We start from the raw sequence: 25144 nt of genomic DNA on the forward strand, positions 1-25144 counted from the left end.
GGCACCCTGTTCCAGGGCCTCAGCACCCTCAGAAAATTGGGAAGCGCAGCATCCTGCTGTCTATAGAGGGCTTCTCATCCCTCACATCCTGGAGGGTTCCTGGTCTCCTCTTCCACCACAGAGGAGCCCCTGGAGTTTGGAGGTATGAGGGAAACCTGTTGAACTTTTCTTGGACAGGCTGAGTCACAAAAATTGGCCAAGTGCTCTTTTTGCTGCTTTGATCGTGGATCCCAGTGTCGAAACTTGGGATGAGGACAAGTTTCCTGATGGCCTTTGGGGTGGGTGTTTGCCACAGGCATGCTGTGATTTATAGCCTGGGGGTTTTTTGGCTAAGAGGGAGGCAGCTGAGCACAGGGAGGATTCCCACCCTCCTGGAGTGCTCATCCCTGGCAGGAGATTTTGGGGATGTTACGGGATGAGAGTGAGGGCTTGAAGAGGCGCCTTGGGAGATGTGTTTGTGGTGAAGTGTTGGGGGTGGGCTATGGCAGAGATCCTTAGGGATGAGCAAGGGACACATGGATGGCCATCAGTGATCTCCCATAACTCTGAGGACAAGAGGGTGGAGCTACCACATCCCAGGAACTTCAGGATAGGATGTGGCTGCCACAGTGGAGGGACAGAAGCAAACCCTGTGCTCCCTTGGGATCTGCAACTCCATATGGGATATGATGGAGTTCCCGGAGGCTCTGCCTGCTCTTTCCTCGCCTCAGTGCTCACCTGGAAGCAGCATCATGTGTCCCTGCTCCAGATGTTCACATCCTGCTCCTGTGTTCACATGCAACACCCTCACCCTGTCCCCAGGTCCCTGGGCTCTGCCACAGAAATGTCCCAAAAACGAACGGTTCCCCGGGATTTTCCCCCCCTCCAGCCAAGGTTTCTAAGGCAGAGCTCCCTGTATCCACACACACCCTGTCCGCTTGGCAGAATTCCTAGCTGGATTTATTTCTGCCGATTTGCCTGTCTTGGTATGAAAGGGATTTGCAGAGGGAGAGCTGCAATTGGCCGGGGTGGGCTGGAGCCCCCTGGGCTGGCCTTTGTGGATCAGCAAGTGACCTTTCCCGGGAAGCTGGGGGATCCGGGCGGGCAGGGGCTTCTCCTGGGCTTTCACGTGGGGTCTTTCAGGATGGTCTTTCACTGAGTTCCTTATCAGAGCAGGGGGAGTTGGATCTTCTCTTCCACTTTCTTGGCAGTGCCTTTGGCACAGCAGTCTGGCTCTGGCCCCAGCGGCCTCCGGACTCCCACCTGGGAGAGACAGATAAAGGAAGGATTTTCTGTCAACAAACCCTGCCCAGCTTCCCTGGAACAGGGCAGGGAGGGGAGGAGGAGCCCTCTGGAGAAAGGACAGGGAAATCCACAGCCTGCCCATGGGGTAGAGGAGAGGGAGGAAGGTCAGGGGTTGATCCAGGTTGTGGTGGAGAATTCCAGTGTTCTGCAAAGGGTTCAAAGGGAATCATAGAATGTCCTGAGTTGGAAGGGATCCCAAAGGATCTGGTTCCCAGCATGTGTCCGTGTCCCTGCCCTGGCTTGTCCCACGTGCCCTATCTCCTGGGATGAGGCTTTACACTGGGATGCAGTGGGTATGGACAGCTGGCAGTCCCCAGGGATCTGCTGATCTAGTGAGTCATCCCTGCCCATGGCAGGGGGTTGGGATGAGATGATCTTTAAGGTCCCTTCCAACCCATTCCATTATTCCACAATTCTCAGATCAGTTCCTTGACTGTGTAAGGGTCTGGTGGTGTTTCCAAGGCCCTTTCCTGTCCTTCTCCTGGCTCACGTTTCCACCTCCTCTCCCCTCCAGGCCACGACATTAATGGAGCTCTGGAACCATCCAACATCGACACCAGCATCCTGGAAGAGTACATCAGCAAGGAAGACTCTCCAGAGATGTAAGTGCTTCCCTTGCTCTGCAGCAGGAACAGTGTTCCTTGTGATTTTTCCATGGAGAAATCACAGAAGCCTGGAATGGTTTGGGTGGGAAGGAACCTTTGGGTCAGAGGGGACCTTGAAGCCCATCCCGTTCCACCCCTGCCATGGACAGGACACCTTCCAATATTCCAGGTTACTCCAAGCCCTGCCCACCCTGTTGTGGAACACTCTCAGGGATGGGGCAGCCACAGCTTCTCTGGAAACCTGTTGAGCAGTTTCCAGCCCTGAAATTTGAGGAATCATTTGGGAATCACCTCTGCCTCTCCATAGTCTTCCTGGATTTCTCTTTGCTCCTTTATCATTCACATCTCTTTCTCCTGTCTCTTCCTGGCTTCTAACCTTCAAGTTTTCCCAGTCTTTTTTTTTTCCCCTCTCTTTATCCCCTACAAGGGCACCATAAACACTTTTCCTTAATCAGAGCACTGGGAGCTCAGATTAAATCCCCAGGACTGTGCGAGTTTGCAGAAGGGAAGGATCTCCCTGTGTACCCCAACTTTGGGAAGGAGGATGGAGCAGACCTGGAGACCAAGGGAATCTGGGAGCAGAGTGGGAATCTTTGGCATGGCTGGTCTGCAAAGCTGGAGCACAGTGAGCACATCCTGCTGGCTACACAAACCTTGAGGCTGCTGTCCTGGGCACTTCAGAACTTCCTGGGTGGATTTTGGACTCTTCCATCAGTCTCACTGTCTTGTTGCCCTGACATTGTCCCGTTTTCTCCCTCAGCTGCTTCCCTGAGATCCCTGCTCCCGCCAGCTACACGCACCCCCAGCCCTCCAGCTCCGCCGGCATCCCGGCACCTCCCGGCAGCTCCATCGGCAGCGTGAGCAATCCCTCTCCCAGCGCTGCCCTCCACCTCCCTGCGGCCGGCAGCCAGCTCCCCATCCGCCATGGGCCCCTCCTGGCCGCTCCCTGCGGAGCCGCCTACGGAGCGCACCTCAACTGCAACAACAACAACGGCATGGTGGTGCCCAAGGGCTTCCTGCCTGGCCACTGCCTGAGCAGCGTGGTGCCTCCCATCAAGTCAGAGCCCAAGGCCTCCTACGCACCTGGGTGAGTGGGAATGGGGTGGCGGGATAAGGGTGGGCGCTGGGATGGAGGATCCTCCAGGCTGGTGGCACCTGCAGGGTCCCATGGAGCTGTGGCAGCGTGGCTCTGTGGTAAGTGCTTGGTTTTGGGCGAGTGGAGCTCCTGGAGCTTCCCAGAAGGTTTTTTGGGACCATCCCCCATGCCATTGTAGAGTACTGGATACCTCTGCTGGACATCTGCAGGTGGGAGAACATTGGAGCATTTTTAAGGAAGAAGAGACACAGAATAAACTGTAACAAGACAAAATTCAGTCTCTGGGATGGAACTCAGCCTCTGGGATGTTGCCATGACTATTCCAGAGGATAATTCACTACACTGGGCAGGGAGATGTTCTTCTCAAGGCCTGATGTTGTAGATGCTCTGCTCCAGAGGAGAAGATGGATCTGAGTGGATGTGTCCTGTTCAACAAGCTCTGGGGAAGATGAAGGGCGGGTTCTGAGATTGCTGATGGACCCAGCTGGAGAGTTATTCCCAAGAGGAGAAAGGATGTGGTTCCTGCTCTCCAGGATGGAAGGAGGGGATCAGTAACATCCCAAGGTGCTGTGCTGTGCTCCAGCCTGGATCTTTAGGTGGTAATGGCTCTGGACAGCCTTCTCCCATAGGATGGATTGTGGATGTAAGGACAGTGAGGCCAGGATGGCTCTTCTCCCTCTGCCTTGTGCCCTCTAGTGTTGCCAGCAAGCACAACATGGGGATTCCCAAATTTGGGAGCATTCAGTCAACAACTTTCACCCTTTGGATGAACTTGGAAAGAGATCCCCAGAAGCTGAAAGAAAAAAATCTGCCTTTCTTTTATTCCCAGACCAGGGGGTTTTCCCTTGCAGTGATTCCAAAAGAATATCTGGAGCTTAGGGGGAATCAACAGCATGAAGTGCTGCCTTGTTATGTCCTTTTCTTCTGGATGCATCTGGAATTCTGCAGGATGTCATGAGTAAGGATCACACCTTGCTGTCAGAGGTGGAGACCTCGTTTGGATGTAGCTGAACTGGATCAGCTTTGATGGCAGCATTCCCTCAGCATCCCAGAATGACTCTTCCCCCTTGTGCCAGGCTTTTCCCAGTGAAGAATCATGGAATATCCTGGAAGGGACACATAAGGATAATGGAGCCCACTTCCTGGCCCAAGCATCCCATCCTGTGCTCAGGGACAATGTGGTGGATACCAACAAACCCTTCCCTTGGACTGGGCACAGCCACTACCTCCCAGTGGGAATTCTGCAGTGTCCGCTTTTTCCAGCCTCCTGGATTCCTTGAATTGTGCTGTTCCCTTTTGTTACTGGCCAAGACTTGGCCTGCTGGTGCATAAATCCTGATAAATCCATAGGAAATACAGAATGAACTCAGATCCCACATGGCAAGGAGCCTGGAAATAAGGCTGGGAAGGGAGTGATGGAAAGGTGCTCCAAGGGAAGGTGGAGGATGAGGGAAGCATGGCAAGGGGTTTTTTGGGATCACCTTACCTCAGCCCTCTTCAGCCCCTGCTGTGTGCAACTTCCCGTGGAAAATCCAATCAATGGGCCTTGAGCTTCTCTGCTCCTGGAAGATCCTGCATCCTGGTTCCCAGCTGGAATTGTGGGTGCTGTCAGGAGCAGAGTTGGAGCAGTGTGTCCTGTGCTTTTTCTCCCTTTCCCAAAATTCATTTGCCTTTCAGCTGGCTTTCATCCAAGGAACTCTGGGATTTCTCTGAGGTTATTTCACATCCATAAAGCTGATGGGATAGGATGGGTGAATGGAAAAGAATTCCCATGGAGAATGGGAATGTGCCATGGTCCTCCTCCCTGTCCCTGCCGTGCCACCACACATGACCTGATCCTGCCATCCCTAGCCATGGATGTGCTGGAAAAGGCAGCTGAGAGCTCCCACTTTTTTTTTTGATTGTATTTCACAATCAGGGCCAAATCCTGCTCCTGGTGATGTTGGAATATATCCAGGGGAATACAGCAGGAGCTGTGGTGTTGCTCAGGTTTGTACAGGCAAAATCCATTCCATGGGCTTCCCAGAGCCTCTCATTTCATAGAATCATGGAATTGTTTGGATGTGAAGGGACTGTAAAGCCCATTCAGTCCCAGCACTTGCCATGGGCAGGGACATGTTCCACCATCCTAGGCTGGTCCAAGACTTTTCTATCCTGGCCTGGAACAGCTTCCCGGGATGGGGAGAGACCTCTGTGCATTCCACTTGATCACTGACTGACATTTCCACGGGAAGCACACCTTTCCCTGGGAAGCAGATACATTTGTTTGGCTTCTTTTCCCTCGAATTCTCACTGTCAGCTCAACAGAATGTCCCTGTTCCCGAGCTCCAGTGGAACCTGTGACAGTGATGGACACGCTCAGGGTGTCTGGGATCTGCTGCAGGCACACCTGGGATTCCCCTGCCAGATCCTGGAGGGTGCTTGAATCCACCTGGACCTCTTGGTTGTGCTGGAAGCTGGATTAAAATGACTTCCCCTTCTCTTTTCCCATTGCTCCACAGCACTTTGCCGGACTCTCCCCCGGATTCCGGATCGGAAGCCTACTCCCCTCAGCAGGTGAATGGTAAGTGCTTCAAAAAGGGAAAAGGAGGGGGAAAATATCCTAATCCAAACCCCAAATCCAGCATCCACCCCCTTTTTATTCCGTGAAAGTGGTTGGCTCTGCAATCTTTATCAGCTGGGAGAAAACAGGCGGCTGCACTACGTGGGGAGATTATCAGTTAGTAAATATCCCTCAGCTTTCGCCCATTGTTCCGCTCCCGGCTCTGGAAAGGGGGAGAGGGACTGGCACAGAAGGAGAGCTGGGAGTCCACGGACACGGACTCCGTGGTGGGAATCCAGAATCCACGGGCACTGAATCCGTGGTGGGGATCCGTGGGCTCGGGCACAGCGTGGCAGGGTGGGATGTGGAGCCCGCCGTCCCCCTCGTCCTGCCCTCTGCCTCGGGAACACGGAGCGGGAGCGCGTCCCTGACATGGAACCTGGCTCTGGGAGGCAGCCATGAACCCGCCATTCTCCAGTAAGTTCCTTCCCAGCCTTTCCCTCCCCTCCAGCTGATCCCGAGGATCTCCCGCTCCCGCTGAAATGGCACAGGGAGCTGGGACCCCTCCAGGGTGTCTGCAGGGTACTCCTGGCCTCCCCCAGGAGAGCCACCCAGGGTTGTTTGGTCCCTCTGGTGACCTTCACTGTTCTACCATGGCAAAACTCCTTGGGAAGGAAGGAGGGAAGGTTGTCCTGGTCTCCCTTCCCCCTCGGCAGGAGCACCCTCCTCTTCCCCAGGCTCCAGCCCAGTCCCCACCGGGAACAGCGCCTGCTCCTCTTTTTTTTTTTTTTTTTTTGATGGAAGAGGTCAAGAGTTCTGTTTATCTTGCTAAAAAAAATCCCTGGAATTCCTCCTGGCCCTTCCTTAAATATAACAAAGAGGCCGGGCTGCTCACCATGGGGAAGGCAGCTTTGGAGTGCTCGGAGCTCACTTGGGACGGAGAGGAGGCTCCAGAGGGCACCCACAAAGCTGGGATCACATTCCTGGAGATGATTTTCCCTGGGTTTGGGAATGCCTTGGGCAAGCACATCACTTGCCTATCCTTGGCTAGGCTGTCCCTGAGGCAGCTTCCAAAAAAAGTCTGGCCCAGGAATGAGCCTGGAAGGAGGAATCCGGTTCCATGTGTGTGGAAAAGGCACTAGGAGGTCCCAGGGGGAAGCAGAACACCTTAGAGGGAGCAGGATGGGTGAAAGCAGCCCTGTCCTGGCAGCCTTCAGCAGGAGGACCCAGTGCAAACACATTCCAATTTTCCAAACCTTCTGACGGGAGGAGTTTTCCCATTCCTGGTCAAGCGCTTTGGCCTCATTACTCAACCCCTGCCTGGGTGTTCTGAGGCCAAAGTCCATCCAGCTCAGCCTGGAAAGATCCAACAGATCCTTCCCTGCCGTCCCTCTCGGTGTTCCCAGAGGCTGTGCCTGGCTTGGCCAGTCCCTGGATGCGTTTTCCGGCCGGTTTTCCGCATTGGAGCATGAAGAAGCTTTGTCTTGCATTTAAAACAAAGTCACTGTCTCTTCCTACCCCGCGGTTTCCTCACATCCCAGGAGTCAGTCCCTCATTCCTGCCTGGATTGCGGTGTTTTGTGGGGACACCTGAAGGCACGGGTTGATCCAAATATCAGGGAAAGGCTGGAAAAACAGATGGGCTTTGTCCTGGTGAAGAAAAAGGAGGCTGGAGAGGGACTTGGGACAAGGGCATGGAATGTCAGGACAGGAGAGAATGGCTTCCCACTACCAGAGGGACATTGGGAAGGAATTCTTCCCTGTGAGGGCAGTGAGGCACTGGAATGGATTTCCCAGAGAAGCTGTGGCTGCCTCATCCCTGGAAGTGTTCCAGGCCAGATTGGACATAGGTTGGAGCAACCTGGGATAGTGGAAGGTGTCCCAGCCCCTGGAGGGGAGTGGATCTGGAATGTTGAGGTCTTGAGGAGCAGAGCAGGAAGGGACATGGATTTGCATGTCCCTCCACACCCAAAACATTTCTATTTGTGCTGGTGTAGTCAAATCCACCCTAATTATAGAATGGCTTTAATATCCCATTCCAAATGGAGGAGGAGAAAGGTGGAATCGCATTTGAATGTCCCTTTTTATCTATTTAAATTCTGGGATCAAAGTCTCCTCTTGGTTTCAGTTAAAATGTTTAAAGTGCCCCCTCAGAAATCCTCCCTGGAAGTGCTGGGGGTGTTCAGGTAATTCCATTGACTCTTCTCCCTCACTGTCTCATGGAATGATAGAATCTTGGAATGGTTTGGGTGGAAAAGGGCCTTAAGGCTCATCCCATTCCAACCCCCTGCCACGGGCAGGGACACTTTCCCTAGCCCAGGTTGTTCCAAGCCTCATCCAGCCTGAGAATCCAAGATAACTGGGTCAGTGGGATAAGGACACTCCTGACTTTGGCTCTTTCTCCCTTTCCAGATCCTCACCTCCTCCGGACCATGACTCCCGAAAATATGTGTCACATGACTCCCCCTTCCCGCCTGGAGCATCCTCCTCCTCCTCCACCTCCTCCTCCCCCCCCTCACCTCCAGGGTCCCCCTCCGCCGCCCCCGCCGCCCCCTCACCCCCTCCAGCCGCAGCACAATTCCCACTTTCCCGGCCTGCAGCGGGATATGTTCCTGAAGGCCGAACCCCTGATGCCTCCGTACAGCGTCGGGCCGGGAATGGCGCCTGCCGAGCTGCACCATGCCCAGCAATCCCAGATGCTGCACCAGCTCCTCCAGCAGCATGGAGCCGAGTAAGGCCTGGGAATGGTGGGGGTGAGGGAACGGGAGCTGGAGGTGTGTGTGTTGCCTGAAGTGTGGGGTTGGGTGGTGGGAACAGACATGGGAAATCTGTGGAAGGTTAGGGTTAGGGTTAGGAACCGGATGAGCTTTAAGGTCTCATCCAACCCAAACCATTCTGGGATTCTGTGGAATTAAAGATGTGGCTCAGCACAAGTGGTGACCCAGACTCAGGAGTGTGGGATAAGGTGGGACGGCGCTGTGGGAATGTTGAGTTTTCCATGTGAGATCCCACTTGTCCTGGCTGTGGGGTTGTCACCTCCCGACCCTCCGTTCCCTGCTGATTGTTCCCGTGGTATCCACAGCCTCCCGGTGCATCCCGCCAAGAAGCGGAAACACTCTGAGTCGCCCCCCAACACCCTCAATGCCCAGATGCTCAACGGGCTGATCAAGCAGGAGCCGGGAATGGGATCGGTGCCGCTCAACCCCGACCGCGTCCAGACCCCGCCGTGGCACCAGCCGGGAGCGCTCTCTCCAGGTACCCCGTTATCCCCTGAATTCCAGCCCTGGGCCAGGGCCGTGGGAGGAGGGAGGATGGTTGCCAGAGTTTGCCAGCCTGTGGGATCCTCCCTGGATCTGGTGCTGCCCCAGCAGAAGGAGGGAAGCTTGAGGCAGTGCCCATCGCTTCCTTGGGCTCCCACCCCTCTGGATACTCAGCCCGGTGAGTAAAATCGGGATTTAATCCATTTTAATTGTTCCCCACAGGCCTGATTCAGGATAATGACAGCCTGAACGGCTCCTACCTGGATCCCAACTTCCAGTCCATCAAGTGGCAGCCACACCAGCAGAACAAGTGGGCAACTCTGTATGATGCCAACTACAAGGAGCTGTGAGTAATTCCCTCGGCGCTGGGGAAAGTGGGATTCACATTTCTTGTGCAAGTGGTGAGCCATTGGGGTTGGCAGCATCCCATTTGAAATATGGGATAAGGATCTGCCTGGGCTGGGCTTTGTGGTGGAGGCAATGCTCCCCATTGCCCCTTCCCTACTGGGAATGTTGCTCCTTCACACCTTTTATGGATAATTAAGGAATAGCAGAAGGCATTTCAGCAGCTTTGGTAACAATTCCAGAGCCACTCAGACCTTGCTCACAATGGAGGGCTTTATTGGCAAATCTGGCCTTGTCCTGAGGAAAGTTGGGATGAGCAGCATCTTTTCCCCCTCCCTAGCTTTACCAGGGTCCTGGATTTTAAATTTAGGATTGAGAAGTCCTAGTGTGGGAGGCTGGAGGTCATCCAGAGCCACTTCAGGGCAGCTTGAGCAGTGTGGAAAGGACCTGGAGGAGGAGGAGGAGTGGGAGTGGTGGAGGGGGCAGAGGAGGAAGGAAAAAGAGGGGAAGGGATTTAGGAGATCTAGGAAGTGGCAGACAGGCCAGAGAGGAAGGCTGGGATGATCAAGACAGGGAAGAGAGAAGTGGGAAGGTGGACTGGGAATTGAGGCAGCAGAGGGTGGAGACAGCACACAGGGAAGGAGGAGTGCTCAGGAGGAAACCACTCTGGATCCTCCCTGCATTCCTGGGAGGTGACAAAGAGTTGGCAAGCAGTGGGATGGCTTCCAGGAACCTCCCAGGACCCTCTCTTCCCTCCCAATTCCCTCCCTCCTCTTTCCACACAGCCAGCTGGGGTCCTGTGGGGGACATGGAGCAGGGAATGCTCTGGTACCTGTGGATAACCCTGGACTATGATCACACTTTGCCTGGGAATGGGAGCCAAGGACTCCAAGAGTGGGGGCAGAGTCCCAGCTTTCCCACAAAATCTGCTCATCCAGTCTTTATCCCATCTTTCATGGTGGGAATGGGCGGGGAATTTTATCCCATCTTTCATGGTGGTGCCAGGGCAGGGAATTCTCTGTTGGAGCTGTTTGTCTCTTTTGGACTCTGTGGCTGTTTTCCCACCCCACAGCAGGAGAGGGATGATTTGGAAAGACAACTCCTTCTGGTTTACCAAGCCATTCCCATAAAAGAGTATCAGCAGCTCCAAAGCCATCCTGCACCTTTCCCTGCTCTCCAGCACCAGTTTGCTCCCTCTGGATGGTGGGATGGGGAAAGCCGAGCATCTCCCATGGATCCTGTCCCCAAATCCCTGTTCCATGTGCAGGAATTCCACTGCCACCTCCTCTGATCTCTGTCTGGACACGTCACCTCTTATCCTTTGGTTTTTCAGCCTCCCTTTTCCTTCTCACTGCTTCCTGCTCTGGGAAGATGTTTTTCCATCCCAAACACATCACAGCCTATCCCATGCCATTTCCAGGCATTTCTATCCCAGTTCCAGAGATTTTCCATGCACCCTGCTGTCCCCAGGTGGATTGGCAGAGACAAACTCCACGTTATTTTATGCTGGACACAGAGGAGTTGCTGGAGAACATCTACAAAACCAGCCCTGCCCTCTGGATCTTGGGATCACTTCCCTAATGCCTGCTTTCAGGATTTAGGGTAAAAGCCAGAGCAAACCCACTCCTGGGGCATTGAGGTCGTCATCCTGTTGTGTAAGGAATAAATTCCACTGAGGTGACTCCATGGGGATTTGAGGAAGCCACGTGGGCTTTGTTGTGGTGCTGGATTTGAGCAGAATTAAGGGTTAAAGGTTGATTGATTAATTTTTAGCTCCACGTTACCTCAGGGGACTCTTCCTGCTCCTGTCTAAGCTGGACCTTCATCTCTTTTTAAATGGAGCATCCCTTCATTCTCCTGGTGCAGCACTTTCTTGGGATAAGCTATGAGAAACACACAAAAAAAGTCCATCTTTTCTTGCTCCTATAATGGCATTTTTTAGGTTGGTTAACTCAAATTTGACAGGTGGGAATTGTCTCCTTCTTTTCTGCTTTTGAGTGTCCTCAGCAAACGAGCAGCATCCACATCAGGATCCACAACTATTCCCCCAGTTTAGCTTCCAAGGAGCAGCCATTCCCAGTCTGGTTTCTGCTGGAAGCTGTCCCCAGTCTCGATGTGCTGCTTGAGTTCCCTGTGATCCAGGTGCCCAAAACCTTTTCACAGCCTCAGGAATGTGAATCATCTGAATTATCTGATTTTTCCTACTCTTGATCCTAAGAAAAGAGTCCAGAGAGGAGGTGAAGGAGGGAGAGCATGGGAAGCTGTCCAGGTTCTTACCAGATTTTTGGGAGTGATTACAGGGCAAAAAGCACAATTAATGCTATTCCACGTTTTCCTCCCTTTGCACACAAAAAATGAGGTTCCATAAGGGGATGGGGTAGGGATTAGGTTCCATTCCAGGCCCGTGTCTCAGGTTTTGCCAAGGAATCTGTGTTGTTGAAGGAGACAGAAATCCCTGGATTAATTTTATGGATGGCATACAATGTTTTTGGCCTTTTGCTCTGATTTTGTGGTTTTAGGCTCAGTGAACATTTCCAGGGATGAGCTGGTTTCCAGCAGCAGAGCCAAAGAGGCCTGGAACCGGGCAATTCCCTAATTTACTCCTGGGAGAAGGAGCCATTCATCTTCCTGACAGCGGGCTCAGATAAATTCCAGCTCCCTCCTCCCTCTCCCAGTTTGAGGGAAGGCAGCTGGGAATAGTGCTGCCCTTCATGGAAACAGCTCCATGCTGAGGCCAGAGCCTTGCAACTGGGAAAATGGGAAGGTGCTGTTCTTTTCCCATCCAGCAAACTGGTGCTCTCTGGGGGCTAATCCTGGGCTTTTGGGGTTGCACCCCTTGGCTGGTAGAAGTGTCAGGATAAACAGCTCCAAACCTGGCTGTGCTGCACATCCTGGATCTCACCAAGGGAATGGAGACCAGTCATGGTCCAGACCTGCTGGATGTGTTTTGGGATATGTGATATGTGGTGCTGGTGATGGATCATGGATGTGTCCTGGGAAGCTGAAGGGAATACATAGTATGGACACACAGGTGGGATTGTGTGGGAGGGATGACAGTGTCCTGCTGCTCAGCTGGAGTTTGTATCCTGGAAGCAAAAGAAATCAAGGAATGCATGGAATCAGGGAATCTCTTTGGATTACGGATCTCCCAATATTATGTTTTAGGAGTGGTTTAAATATGGGGAAACCTGGATGGACAGAAGGAAGGAAGGAATGGGGGAACATGAGCATCCCTCTGCCGTCCTGCTCTTGGCCAAATCCCAGTACAATTCCCTGTGGAGAGTTTGTAACCCCTTACCCTCACTGGGATTGGGAAAAACCTCCTCTGATCCTGCCCTTCTGTCCTGCCTTAATCCCCCCCTGTCAGTGGGGATGTTCGGGATCAAATAATCCATTTGACCCCAGACCTTTTATTCCTGACACTTTGCCCTTTGGCCCCTGCCCTGTCCTGGAAAAGCCAGCATGGAGAGCAGCTTCTTCCCTCTGATCAATCCAGTGCAGGGATCCCAATCTGGGGAATGCAGCAGCACAGCCATTGGGGAAATGGGAAAAATCAGTGAAAAGGAACCTCTGAAAGGGGATAATGGAAGACCTGGAATTTCCAGAAGGCCAAGCAGGGGGGGCTTGCCTGTCTCACCTCTGTCAGCACACATTTAGCAGCTGTCAGTTTTCCAGTTTGGGAAGCATCCATGGTTTGGAAGTTCAGATAGACCCTTCCTTTCCTTGGCTTTGCCAGTTAAAAAACACTGGGAAGAGTGGTGAACATTTGGGAGCTATTAAAAAAAACGGTAATGGCTTCACTTGGGTCCCATTGGGATGAGGGTGCTTGGGTCAGCTTCAGCTGCGTGTCCCAGTCAGGAATATCCAGATGGAGAATCCAGGGCTGAGGCTGGGAGGAGGGTGGGGAATTCCTCTCATGCCTCTGGGCTAAGGTAGTGCTCTGCTCCCACCGCCTGGTTTGTGTCTGGAGCAGGGCACAGCATTCCCGAGTCCCTGGGGCGTAAGGAGTGAGTGGTTCCTCGTGGCTATCCCAGAATTACTCATGGCAACCTGGAATCACCCCCAGCTCTCATCCACATTAACTCCTCAGGTGGTTGCATGGGAAGAATGGTTTTATTCCATAAAAAAAGGAGGCATACCAGTGAAGAATCCCTGTCTCCTGAGTTTTGCCACATTTCTTACTGTCAGTCTGTCCACCTCCCCTCCCGTTGCTCCAGTCCTTCTGGAGGTGGAAGTCAGAAGTGGTTTGGTTTGGGGGAAAAGTACTCCATAATTTTTAAGCCTGAGATCCAAGGCTGGGCTGAGCCTCCCCTTTACCTCATCCCCTGTTCCTTAATTAAAAACAATGGGATTTGGGTGTTCTGTGGGATGAGAAGCCAGCTCCTTCCCCCCCTTCCGAGGGCCCACCAGCCCAGGACTGGGCTTTGTGGATGGTGAGGAAAACGGACTCACTGCAAAGGCCACATATTTCCCTGATTCCCATGGAAACCAGCCCATTAAGGAGATGTAGATTAAACCTTTCCAGCTGGTGTGTGTTCATGGAGCAGCCAGGACCCCTCCTCCTCCTCCCTCCCTCTCCTCCTCCAGACCTGTCCACTGGGAGAGCTGGAAGCTTTTCCACAGCAGCCAGGGCAGGTGGTTGTGATTTCAGCTGGAATTTGGGAGGGTACAGCTGGTAGAAGGTAACATTGGGAATGCCACGAGGTGTGGGTCAGTCTGAGCTGCTACTCCCATGTTAAAGGGATGCTCCAGATTTTGGAACTTGGGATCTCCATATTCCTTCCCAGTTGAATGGAAAGAGCTGTGGAATGATGTGGGTTGGAAGGGACCTTATGGATCACCCAGTGACGATCCACGGGCAGGGACACCTCCCGCTAGCCCAGCTTGCTCCAAGCCCCATCCATCCTGGCATGGAACCCTTCCAGGGATGGGATATCCACAGTTTCTGTGGGGAATTGCTGTTCTCAGCCACTCCCTCTCCCCAGCCCGATGCTCACGTACCGCGTGGATGCTGACAAGGGCTTCAACTTCTCCGTGGGGGACGACGCCTTCGTGTGCCAGAAGAAGAACCACTTCCAGGTCACCGTGTACATCGGAATGCTCGGCGACCCCAAGTACGTGAAGACCCCTGAGGGCCTGAAACCCTTGGAGTGCTTCTACCTGAAGCTGCATGGAGTGAAGGTGAGAGGGAGCTGAGGGACCATGGTGGATCCAGCTGGGAGCAGAGGGATTGGGAGGTGGCTGGAGACAGGTAACAGCACCTCTTCATGTAGTAGAGGAATGTGTGGAGTCACACAATCATGGAATGGGATAGGTTGGAAAAGCCCTCTAGGATCATGGAGTCCAGCCCTTCTCCCAGCACTGCTAAGGCCACCACTAATCCATGTCCCCAAGTGCCACATCCACACAGCTTTTAAATCCCTCTAGGAATGGTGACTCTACCACTGCCCTGGGCAGCTTGTTTCAATGTCTGACCACCCTTTCCATGAAGGAGTTTTCCCTGATATCCAATTTAAACATCCCCTGAGGCCATTGAAATACAAGTCCTAAGATGGGCTCAGTCTGGCTATCTTCAGGATTGCTTCCCACTCACCTTTGACTCCAGTGGGCACGTTGGGAAGATCTTTCCACCCTCAACTTTTTTGACACTTGGACAATGCCCACACTCAGGCTGGGTGTTCAGCATCAGATGTACCCTGTCATGGAAGGGTGGGCAGAGAGCTGGGAGGGAGGAGGTGGAAAGGGGAAAGTCTCTGTGCTCTGTGCCACATTCCCAAATCCTTCTCTCCAGCTCGAGGCCTTGAACCAGTCCATCAACATCGAGCAGTCGCAGTCGGACCGCAGCAAACGGCCCTTCAACCCCGTCACGTGAGTGTGTCCTTGTGGGAATGAGCATCCTCTGCTTCCAGGGAATAAACAACAGCAGGAGAAGGTGGGGAAATGGTGGAGTTGGAGGTCTCCCACTCCACTGTGTGAGTGCCACACTCTCCAGTTTTCTCCTGATTTCCTCTCTTTGCATTCCCAACCCTGCTCTGTGCCCACGTCACGGACTGTGGAGCAGGCCAGGAGATGGCCATTCCCAAAAAAGCTCTCCTCTCCAGGTTGTGGCTCCAGCCTCTCCATACCTGGTTCCTCAGGGCATGAAGTATGTGTGGCAGGTCCCAAGATAGGACCAGTGTGCAGCTGGGAATGAGGGAAGAGTGCTGTTGGGTTCAAGGCCTCCAGGTGCAGGAAAACTGTGTACTCTCCACCTAAGGAAGGAAGTGGGAATAGTTAGGCACCATTCCCAGATAGCCACCATCCTCACTCATTGCTTTGTTTTCCTTTCCCTCCAGGGTGAACCTCCCCCCAGAGCAGGTCACCAAGGTCACTGTGGGGCGGCTGCACTTCAGCGAGACCACGGCCAACAACATGAGGAAAAAAGGCAAACCCAACCCGGACCAGAGGTGAGGGAGAACACAGGGGCCTCCTTCATAACATCCTGGGAATCCTGTGGATCTGCCTGTCCCTGGGCTGGGCAGAGTGGCTGGAGTGGGATGTGGGAATAGGGCTTGGATTGTGGACACCAGAAGGGTGTCCCTGGTCTGGGAGGGGTTGGGGACACCCAGCACAAGGAGAGGGGATGCTGTGAGCCTACCGTGGTGCCCAGTGCTCCAGAGGGGACAGAGATCTGGCTCTTCCCAGCACAGGATGTGTCCCTGAGCTCTGAGTGTCCCTCTGCAGGTACTTCATGCTGGTGGTGGCCCTGCAGGCACACGCCCAGAACCAGAACTACACGCTGGCAGCCCACATCTCCGAGCGGATCATCGTCCGGGTAAATCCCTGTTTTCTCTTTCTGTCCCCACACTCCTTTGTTGCATCATCCTGGCTGTTTCCCACATTCCACATCCGCAAAATGTGTGGTTGTGGGTTGTGCTTTAGTGGTGAATGTGGTGGAGGTGCTGGGTTGGCTTCAATGTTATCAGAGGTCTTTTCCAAACTTGATATCCCACCTTTCCCACCTCCTCCAAACTCTTCCTGCCTTGCTTGTGGCTTTCCCTGTCCACACTTGAATTCTGGCTTCAGACTTTCCAAACTTGTTTCAAGAGCCTGTTACAGGAAGGAATCCCATTCTCCAAATGGGATCAGTGTGCAATAGAATTATTTTGAATGAGGAAAGAGTGTTGTTGGAACTCTCTGCAGCAGGAACAAGAAGATGCAGAAAGATTGGGCACTCTCCCAGAACACCACTTTTTCATATCCTAAGGCAGGGGAGCAGGAAAAGAAAGGCACCATTCCCAGGCTCTCCCAGGGTTTTGCTGGAGCACTCAGCTCCAAAACATGAAAGCAGGTAGTAAAACCCAAACAGGGACCTCAGACAAAAAGTCCACGATGGATTAGGCAGCTTCCAGGATGCCCGGTGCAGAATTTCAAGGAATTGCAGGCAGCCTGGAATGCTCTGAGTTTGGGACCCAGGAGTATCATCCATGTCACTTGGTTTCCTGCTGTTCTGAGTGGCTGGAACACTGATAGCTGCGATAACAGCTGAAGGAAGCAAGGATATTCCTTTAGGGAGAGGAGAAGGAGAAGGAGAAGGAGAAGGAGGAGAAGAAGGAGAAGTCAACCTTCCCCGTCTCTGCTTCTCAGCGTTCCCCTCCCAGCTTTTCAGTCAGTCCCTGTTGTCCCATGTCTCCGCAGGCCTCCAACCCGGGGCAGTTTGAGAGTGACAGTGACGTGCTGTGGCAGCGGGCGCAGCTCCCGGACACCGTGTTCCACCACGGCCGCGTGGGGATCAACACGGACCGCCCGGATGAGGCCCTGGTGGTCCACGGCAACGTGAAGGTCATGGGGTCCCTGATGCACCCTTCGGATGTCCGAGTGAAGGAGGACATCCAGGAGGTGGGAACCTGGGAAGCAGGGTGGGCTTGGGGTCACCAGGAGGCTGAGGAACTCCAGTGATTCTTGTGGGTCCCTCCCAGCTAGAGATATTCCATGATCCTATGGCTGCAGAGCAAATGGGAAGTGCCTTAGGATTTTTTCTGTCACAAGCACAGCCAGTCCAGTGTCTTAGGGAATATTGACTCTTCCAGTGTTAACCAGAAGTAGCGAACAGTGGGAAAAAGGTGGAAAATTAGTGGAAAAAAGGTCAGTGTGGCAGGTACCACACTGGGCCTTGCCAGAGCCTGGGTGAGAGGTTTGGCTCTGCTCTGAATTCCTCTCAGCTGGATTTGCCTGTCCAGAAAAGCTGGATATAACCCCGTCACCTGTTTTTGGGAACTTCTCTTCCCTGTGTCTGGTTCTGCAAGGAGACTCAGATTTCCCTATCCAAGGATCTTGTCCTGTCTTGGACATTAACTCCAGTGTTTGTCCTCATGGCTGCTCAGAGCAGGGTTCAGGGCTATCTCCCAAAGGAATTCCCATGGGCCATAATGGGTTGTCCTGCTTGGAGGCAGAGTGGTGGAGATTTGAGAAGCAATGTCCCGTTGGGAATTCCATGTGCCTGTTTTGTCCCAGGTGGACACCACGGAGCAGCTGAAGCGGATCTCCAGGATGAGGCTGGTGCACTACAACTACAAACCTGAGTTTGCAGCCACAGTGGGCATTGACAGCACCTCTGAGACAGGTACATCCCATGGGAATACATCTGTGAGATGGCAATGTCCCATGGGAATACGCCTCTGACACAGGAATGTCCCACAGGAATTCCCTGCCTTTCCCAAGAGCTGGACCCAGCTCTGTGCCAGGGCAGCCCCCCAGGTGTGGGGTGGGCAAGAGGCGCCTTCTAACCTCCCAAATTAAGGAATCTAATGAAATTCCCTCTTTGGTGAGTGGGAGAGAAAGTGGCACTTCCCACAGGGAGAAGATTTCTCCAAGTACACTATGGTGGGATGATGATCCCTATCCATAGAATTTTGGGAGCAGCTTTGTCTGACCATCCTCTGCCCTTGAGGGTCTCCAAGGAGCTGTGCACAGCTTGGAATGAGGATCCAGGGGATGCAGGGTGATCCCATCCCACCCCACTGTTCCATCTCCACACAGGTGTCATCGCTCAGGAGGTGAAGGAGATTCTGCCCGAAGCTGTGAAGGACACTGGGGACCTGGTCTTTTCCAATGGGAAAACCCTGGAGAACTTCCTGGTGGTGAACAAGGTTGGTGGCAGCCAGGAGGCTGGGGAAGCTGGCTCGAAGGAATGGTGGAGCTGGATATGGGAGAGGGAAGGTGGGATGCCTGGGAAATGCTCCCAGATGAGTTTCAGACCTGGCTGGTCTTCCAGAAGTCGGGAGCAGCCCTGGGTGGATATCAGACACCGGCAGGGAGGAACCAGCCTGATGCTGGTGAAATTTGGCAGCATCTCCCTGGGGAAGGGCTCCTTGTTGGCAGCTTCCTGCTGGGAGGCTCCCAGTCCTAATCTCCCCTTCCTAGATAAGATAAGGTGCTTATGTCAGGATAACCTGGAGCACCTGGTTTCCCGACCTTTCCCAACCTGTGGCAGCCTGGTTGCTGCTCTGGGAATTGAGGGGACAGTCTCCCATAGCACACATGGAGGGCATGGATCATCCAGGTCCAGGTGTGCCTCAGCCTGCTGGCCTGATTCCCTGGCAGGAGCGGATCTTCATGGAGAACGTGGGAGCCGTGAAGGAGCTGTGCAAGCTCACGGATAACCTGGAGACGCGCATCGATGAGCTGGAAAGGTGGAGCCACAAGCTGGCCAAGCTCAAGAGGCTGGACAGCATGAAGTCAACTGTGAGCTCTGGAGCCTTCAGGTACCCATGGAGCCACAGGGAATGTCCCCTTTCATCCCAGGGAGTTTCAAGGGGCAGCTCGGATTGGGAACAGGGAGATGAGGAAGGACTGGGATGTTGGCTGATGTTGTCTGGCCTGGAGTGGATTTAAAGAGTTGAGCTTGAGGAGGTTTGGAATTCCCACAGGACCAGCCCAACAACACCCAGGATGAAATGGTCTCCATGTTTCCCTAAAGTCAGTGGCTTTCTCATGGCAAAGAGTTTCCCATGCTTCCAAAGTCTCCATCCTGACCCTGCTTATGCCAGTTTTGGGGCAAAGCACCAAAAGGGTTTGTGACTGTCACACCACAAAAACATCTTTTCCCTCCCAGAAAATCCCATTTTTTCCTGGTAATAGTTTGGAAACCTATCCCTGCCCAGCTCAGCTCCATTCCTCCTTTTCCTTGCAGCCAAACTGGGAGCCAGTTCAGCCGGGCAGGAAGCGTGCCCCACAAAAAGAGACCCCACAAAGTCGCCAGCAAGGTAAGGGGTGGATCCCAAAGGAGCAGTGCCAGGAGCAGAGAAGGCTCAGCCTGGAGAAAAGGAGGATCAGGGGGAACCTCACTGTCCAAAAATGCCTGGAAGGACTTTGGAGCCAGGAGACTGGGCTCTGCTCCCTGCCTTATCCAAGAGGAAACAGCCTCAGGTTGTGCCAGGGGAGGGCTAGGCTGGATATTATGGAAAATTTCTTCATGGAAAGAGCTGTCAGGCACTGGAGTGGGCTCCAGTGGTGGAGTCCCCATTGCTGGTGGGATTTAAAAACCATGTGGATGTGGCACTTGGGGACATGGATTAGTGGTGGCCTTGGCAGTGCTGAGGGAGGTGCTGGACTCCATGATCCTAGAGGGCTTTTCCAGCCTCAGTTTTCCCATGATCTTCCTTTCTATCTCCTAATGGAGACATTGAATGACTTCTAAACTTGGGGAGTTGAGGATTTCCAAGGAGGCAGGAGGAGAGCTCAGGGTGGGCTGGGGGAGATCTGTGCAAGGACCAGAGCAGTGAGGGAGCTGAGCTGATCCAGGGGACCCTGAATGAGCTGATCCAGGATTTTTTCCATCGCAGTCTCCATCGGTTGTCCCGGAGCAGGCCTGCATCAGCCAGCGCTTCCTTCAGGGCACCATCATTGCCCTCGTCATCATCATGGCATTCAGGTGAGATCCCCCTCCTGGCCTTCTGCATCCAGCTCATCCATTGGGACTGTGCTGTCCATGGGGTGTGCAGTGAGGGGCTGTGGGTCTATGGCCTCTTCCAGACAATCCTGGAATGCTTTGTGTCAGAAGAGACCTTAAAGTTTATCTGGTTCCAACCCCCTGCCATGAGTTGGGAACTTACACTATCCCAAGTTGCTCCAGCCTGGCTGCGAAAACTTCCAGGGATGGGGCATCCGTCTCTCCTGGAATCCCATGGAAGTGGATTGATCCCATGCCCTGTCCTTGCTCCCTGCTCCTCCTCACCCTGCCCTTGTCTCTTTTCCAGCGTGGTGTCCATGTCCACGCTCTACGTGCTGAGCCTGCGCAGCGAAGAGGATCTCGTGGACATCGATGGGTGGGTATTTTGGGAATTGCTGGGAGGGATGAGGACACCTGGGAGAGGCTGGAGCACAGAAACTGGGATTGCTGAGCACAGTTCCAGAGCTACAGACCCTGCCAAGCACAGCCACACACCCCAGTCTGATGGTGGTTGAATTATCTGGAGCAAGAAGTGAGGAATAGAGAAGGAAAAGGGAATCTCTTCTTAGGATGTGCTGAATGTTCCTTGGATGCCTCCAGCTGGGCTAAAACAGCCTCATCCCCCTGGTGCATCAGGGCTGGATCAGCTTTGGGAGCTCGTGTAACCTGATAATGAGTCTCTTTTTCTCCCTCTCTTTTCCCTCTCCCATTTTTCTCCCTCCTGTCCTCCTCACATCTCTCATCCAACCCATTTTCCTGCCACTTCGTCTTTGATTTCCCCATTTTTGTCTTTTCCTTCCCATGATCTTCCATATCCTCTATCATTCCCTGTCCTCCTGGTCATCTTCCCACTTTCCTGTTCTCCTTGTCTCCCTGCACTGTCCTGTAGCTCCTTTGCTGTACCCACTGCCTGTCTCCTGGCCCTCTTTCGGCAAGGGGGTCCCGGAATTCCGGTCGCTCTGTGTCCACGGTATGTGACTGTTTCATTATTTCATTATTTAATTCCTTTGTCCTTCTCTTAATTCCTCTTTTTTTCCTGCACCATGAAAGGCCGAGAAACTGGAAACAGAGAAAGGGATGTGAGACTTCCAGTGGGATTGCAGGAGGAAGGGTTATGGGTCTTGTCAGGGAAGGGAAATTAGGAGTAGGAGATGGAAAAATCAATTAATTAAAGGTTAAATAAAGAAATTGCATCCTGCAGGGAGAGCAGGAGCAAGATAAAGCTGTGTAAAGAGAAGGGAAAAGGCATTGGAGGAACTGCAGGGGTAAGGCTTAGACTTAGACTGGGATGAAGGTGAAGCTCCAGAGGCTTGTGCCCATATTCTCTTTGAAGACTGGCATTGAGTCTCCTTTCACCTGGAAAAAAAAATCCCTCTATTTAGACAAATCTCAGAGATGACAAAGTGTTTTTTTAATTCCTCTAAATGAGTGAAGCTCTGTTAATACCACACAAACCTGGAACCATGCTCAGGGACAGGTAAGACATGGACACAGGTATCTAGAAGTGCTCCTTGTTCTGCTGACCTGGGAGAAAGATTCCCTCCCTTTCCCATCTCCCTTACCCTCTGGAGATGGCTGTGGTGTCCTCAGCTCAGGTCTTGGCTAGCTGCAGTGAAACACCTGGAATTCCATGGGATGAATTTGGGGGTGGGGGGATTGTGTGTGTTTCTGAGGAACAAGGTGAGGAACAGTGTGTCTTCAAGGGATAAGGGGCACATTGCTTAGGGAGTGGTGAGAGCTTGAAGCTGTTGATTCCCAAGCACCTAAATCCACCCAGGAGATTCCTGATGGGAGTCAAATCCACCACGTACACCGTGTTCCAGGAGGGTTGCTGGTGTCCTCTGAATCAGCTGAGGTTTTTCCCTGCCAGACATGGAACTGCCACACCATTCCCTGTGGAATTTCTGAGCTCTCCTTGCTATTTTCATGGCTTGTGTGGCTTGTGTGCCTTTCTCCTGCCTTTCCCACATCACTCTGTTCTCTTCCACATCTCCACTTACTCCATGTCCCTCTTCCCATCCTCCAGCTGCAGCCGCTGTTCTCCCCACCTACAAGTGACCCCATTGTCCACACCCAGGAGGTTTCCAGCATCTTTTCCTGCATTCCAGGTCAAGCCAGAACATTGACAAGACGCAGATCGTGCGATCCACGGCCACATCCCATGGGGCCAGCAGCAGGATCCCCCCAGAGCACGGTGGGTGATGGATTGGGATGGCTCTGGTTTCATGGAAGGGCTGCAGGACACCAGGTGCTGCTCCTGTTCCATCCCTTGACTTATTTATTCCCTGTGTTGTCCCTGCAGTCCTGGATGAGACACATGGAGTAGCCCTTGGTGTTCCCGGTCGCGGTGTGCTGGCCTGTTTCAGCCCTCCCTGTTTTTCCACGTGCTGCTCCATTGCTCCCACTGCCATCTCCTCCACTGTCCCCTCGGAGACCAGCCCTGCCCACGCCACCAACCGGACAGGTGAGGGCCAGCCCAGATTCCCAGGAATGCTGGGACATCTCCAAGGTTTGTGTCACCTCGTGTCCTCCTCGTGTTCCTTGTGAGAAGGTCTGCTCAGTCTCCTCCAGGATGAACAATTCCAGCTCCTTCTCCCCTCCAGATCTTTTGTCATCCTCATTCCACTCCTTTGGAAGCTCTTTAATAGCTGATACCCTTTCTATCCTTATCCTTGAATGTATCCTTTATGTCCTTCTCTGCTCATGTGATGCAGTTTGGATCCTGTTGCCAGGGGTGTGTGAGTAAAAAGGATTTGGAGCTTCCCATGTTGCCAGCAAAAAGTCATGGGAAGCAACACCAGGCACAGCTCACCTGAGCAGCCCTGCCTTGAGGTCTGACCTCATTCCCTCCTCACTCCATCATCAGCTCCATCAGGCACAAAGGGAGTGGAAGCACAGACTCCTGGTATGCTTTGGGTCAGAAGGGACCTTAAAGCCCATCTGGTTCCACCCCTGCCATGGGCAGGGAACCTCCCACTATCCCAGGTAGCTCCAAGTCCTATCCAGCCTGGCTTGGAACACTTCCAGGGATCCAGGGGCAGCCACAGCCTCTCTGGGCAACTTGGGGAGCAACAGGAGGTGACATGGGGACAGGGTGATCCCAGTGCTCCCAGCCTTTCTCTGCCTCTCAGCACAACCTTCTCTCCCGTTTTTCCGCAGACCAAAGCCAGCCCTCCCTCCTGCCGGTGACAAATATCAAAGCCAAATCCAGGGGCATCACCGGGAAATCCACCTCCTACACCAAGTGGCCAAAGACTCCTGACAGGTCTCAGAGCTTCAGCAGCCCCAATGCCAGCCCCTCCTCCCCCTTCTCCCACATCCAGGGCAAATCCAAGTACATCTCCAACCTCTCGCTCTCCCGCAGCAGCTCCCGGCAGCAGCGCAGCCTCCGGCAGCCGGTGAGCGAGCGGCCCCGCACGGAGCAGCCCGGCATGGATGGTACGTGGATCCCACCTTCTTTCCCTTCCAGCCTCAGGATTTTCCACCCTTTGCTGTTCCTAAACGCCCTGTTCTCTCCCTGACAGGGCCGAGCCCGGTGCTGCAGTCCATCCGGATCCTGGAGATCAACCTGGCCATCCATTCCCAGTACTGCGCCGCTGCCGATGCCTGCAGGTGAGCCAGAAGGGCTGGCTGGTGGCACCTTGGTGGCACTTTAGGAAATTTATTCCTATTTAGCAAATAGGAAAATCTGGGAGTTTTTCCAAGATTTTCTTGGGTGTTTCCTGCCATCACTTCTTGCTGCTCCATGGGAAGAGGAGCTGGTGCTCCCAGCTTTCCTTCAGGGGTTGTGTTTGGTGGTGGGCTTGTCCTTGGGACATTGGGAAGTTCTCCCCTCTGAGTTCTCAGCCTGGCAGGGATTTTGAGTCCTGTCCTGCCTTTCCCACAGCCTGGTGACATCTAATGTTCTTTTTGTGTTCCCAGGAGTGGGAATTTCAGCTACCGCATCCCTGTGAGCCAGCAGACAGCCGTGAACACCAACCTGACCCTGGAGATGAAGTGAGTGCCCATGGATCATGTCCTTTGGGAGCCCCTGGAGGGGCTGATGTGGCCACGGTGTCTCCATGGGAAAGGGACACTTGTTCCCCCTTCTGGGCTCTCACGGTGTTCTCTCTTCCCAGCTCCTCCTCCACTGTGTCCATCTCCCTTTGTGACCTTGTCTCCAGTGATCCCTGCCAGGATGCTGTGAGCAGGAACAGCTCCACTGACTCCAGAGATGCACAGGTAGGGAGAAGGGGACAGCTCACTAAATACACATGGAATCGTTGAGCTTGGAAAAGTCAAACCATTCCCTCAGCACTGCCAAGGCCACCATGTCCCCAGGCGCCACATCCACACGGCTTTTAAATCCCTCCAGGAGTGGGGACTCTACTGCTGCTCCCCTTCCACCCCTCAACTTATTCCCACAAGGAATAAGGCAGCCCTTCCCATGAAGGAATTTTCCCTAATACCCAACTTAAACCTCTCCTGGCACAGCTTGAGGCCATTTCCTCTCATCTTGTCCTTTGTTCCCTGGGAGCAGAGCCTGATCCCACCTGGCTGCCCTCTCCTGTCAGGGAGTTATGCAGAACTTCCAGTAGGTCCACCTGGACCATCCCTACTTCCAGTAGAGCCAGAAGGTCCATCTGGAGCCTCCTTTCCTCCCAGCTGAGCCCCTCCAGCTCCCAGAGCCCTTCCTCATCCCAGGAAGGATCCTCCAGGAAACTTGTGCTCCAGGAATCATCCATGGGGTCACTTGACAGCAGGAGGCTGTGGATTTCCTCCCAGATGCAGCCTGGAGGCCATCCCCCAAGCTGATCCCTGACCAGGTGTCCCCCTTGCCTCCCCAGGACACCTCGCACCGCTGGCCCCTGGTGATGCTGTCCTTCCGAGAGTTTTCCTACCACTTCCGAGTGGCGCAGCCGGTGAGTACCCGCAGCTTGTCCAGGGCCACGTGGACGGAGAGAAATGGGGGATTTATGGAATGTGGGAAATGCAGGTTTAGCACCAGGAGTTTCCCACAGTCCTGTGGGTGGTAGGAGGATGATCTGTCCCTACCCCAGCCCATAATCCAGGCAGAATTCCACCCTTGGAGTGGCACCCCTCT

At 53.6% G+C, this 25144-nt stretch overlaps 1 protein-coding gene across 1 annotated transcript in view; it reads left to right on the forward strand.

Moving 5' to 3' along the window:
- Nucleotides 1-25144, forward strand: part of MYRF (myelin regulatory factor) — a 44521-nt gene that overhangs the window by 16007 nt on the left and 3370 nt on the right. The window contains exons 2-27 of the mRNA XM_054275171.1: nt 1799-1886; nt 2650-2976; nt 5487-5548; nt 7939-8257; nt 8609-8781; nt 9009-9132; nt 14117-14312; nt 14923-14999; nt 15467-15577; nt 15855-15945; nt 16809-17009; nt 17625-17733; nt 18150-18259; nt 18714-18874; nt 19303-19375; nt 19955-20043; nt 20369-20437; nt 20951-21031; nt 22170-22255; nt 22364-22570; nt 23221-23326; nt 23429-23499; nt 23586-23673; nt 23983-24057; nt 24180-24282; nt 24888-24962. Coding sequence (XP_054131146.1) covers nt 1799-1886; nt 2650-2976; nt 5487-5548; nt 7939-8257; nt 8609-8781; nt 9009-9132; nt 14117-14312; nt 14923-14999; nt 15467-15577; nt 15855-15945; nt 16809-17009; nt 17625-17733; nt 18150-18259; nt 18714-18874; nt 19303-19375; nt 19955-20043; nt 20369-20437; nt 20951-21031; nt 22170-22255; nt 22364-22570; nt 23221-23326; nt 23429-23499; nt 23586-23673; nt 23983-24057; nt 24180-24282; nt 24888-24962 — 3272 coding nt within the window. The remainder of the gene's footprint in view (nt 1-1798; nt 1887-2649; nt 2977-5486; nt 5549-7938; nt 8258-8608; nt 8782-9008; nt 9133-14116; nt 14313-14922; nt 15000-15466; nt 15578-15854; nt 15946-16808; nt 17010-17624; nt 17734-18149; nt 18260-18713; nt 18875-19302; nt 19376-19954; nt 20044-20368; nt 20438-20950; nt 21032-22169; nt 22256-22363; nt 22571-23220; nt 23327-23428; nt 23500-23585; nt 23674-23982; nt 24058-24179; nt 24283-24887; nt 24963-25144) is intronic.

The sequence above is a fragment of the Melozone crissalis genome, unplaced genomic scaffold, assembly GCF_028551555.1.
Source record: "Melozone crissalis strain CALT ecotype California unplaced genomic scaffold, PUWL_Pcris_2 ptg000018l_1, whole genome shotgun sequence".
Lineage (NCBI taxonomy): Eukaryota > Metazoa > Chordata > Aves > Passeriformes > Passerellidae > Melozone > Melozone crissalis.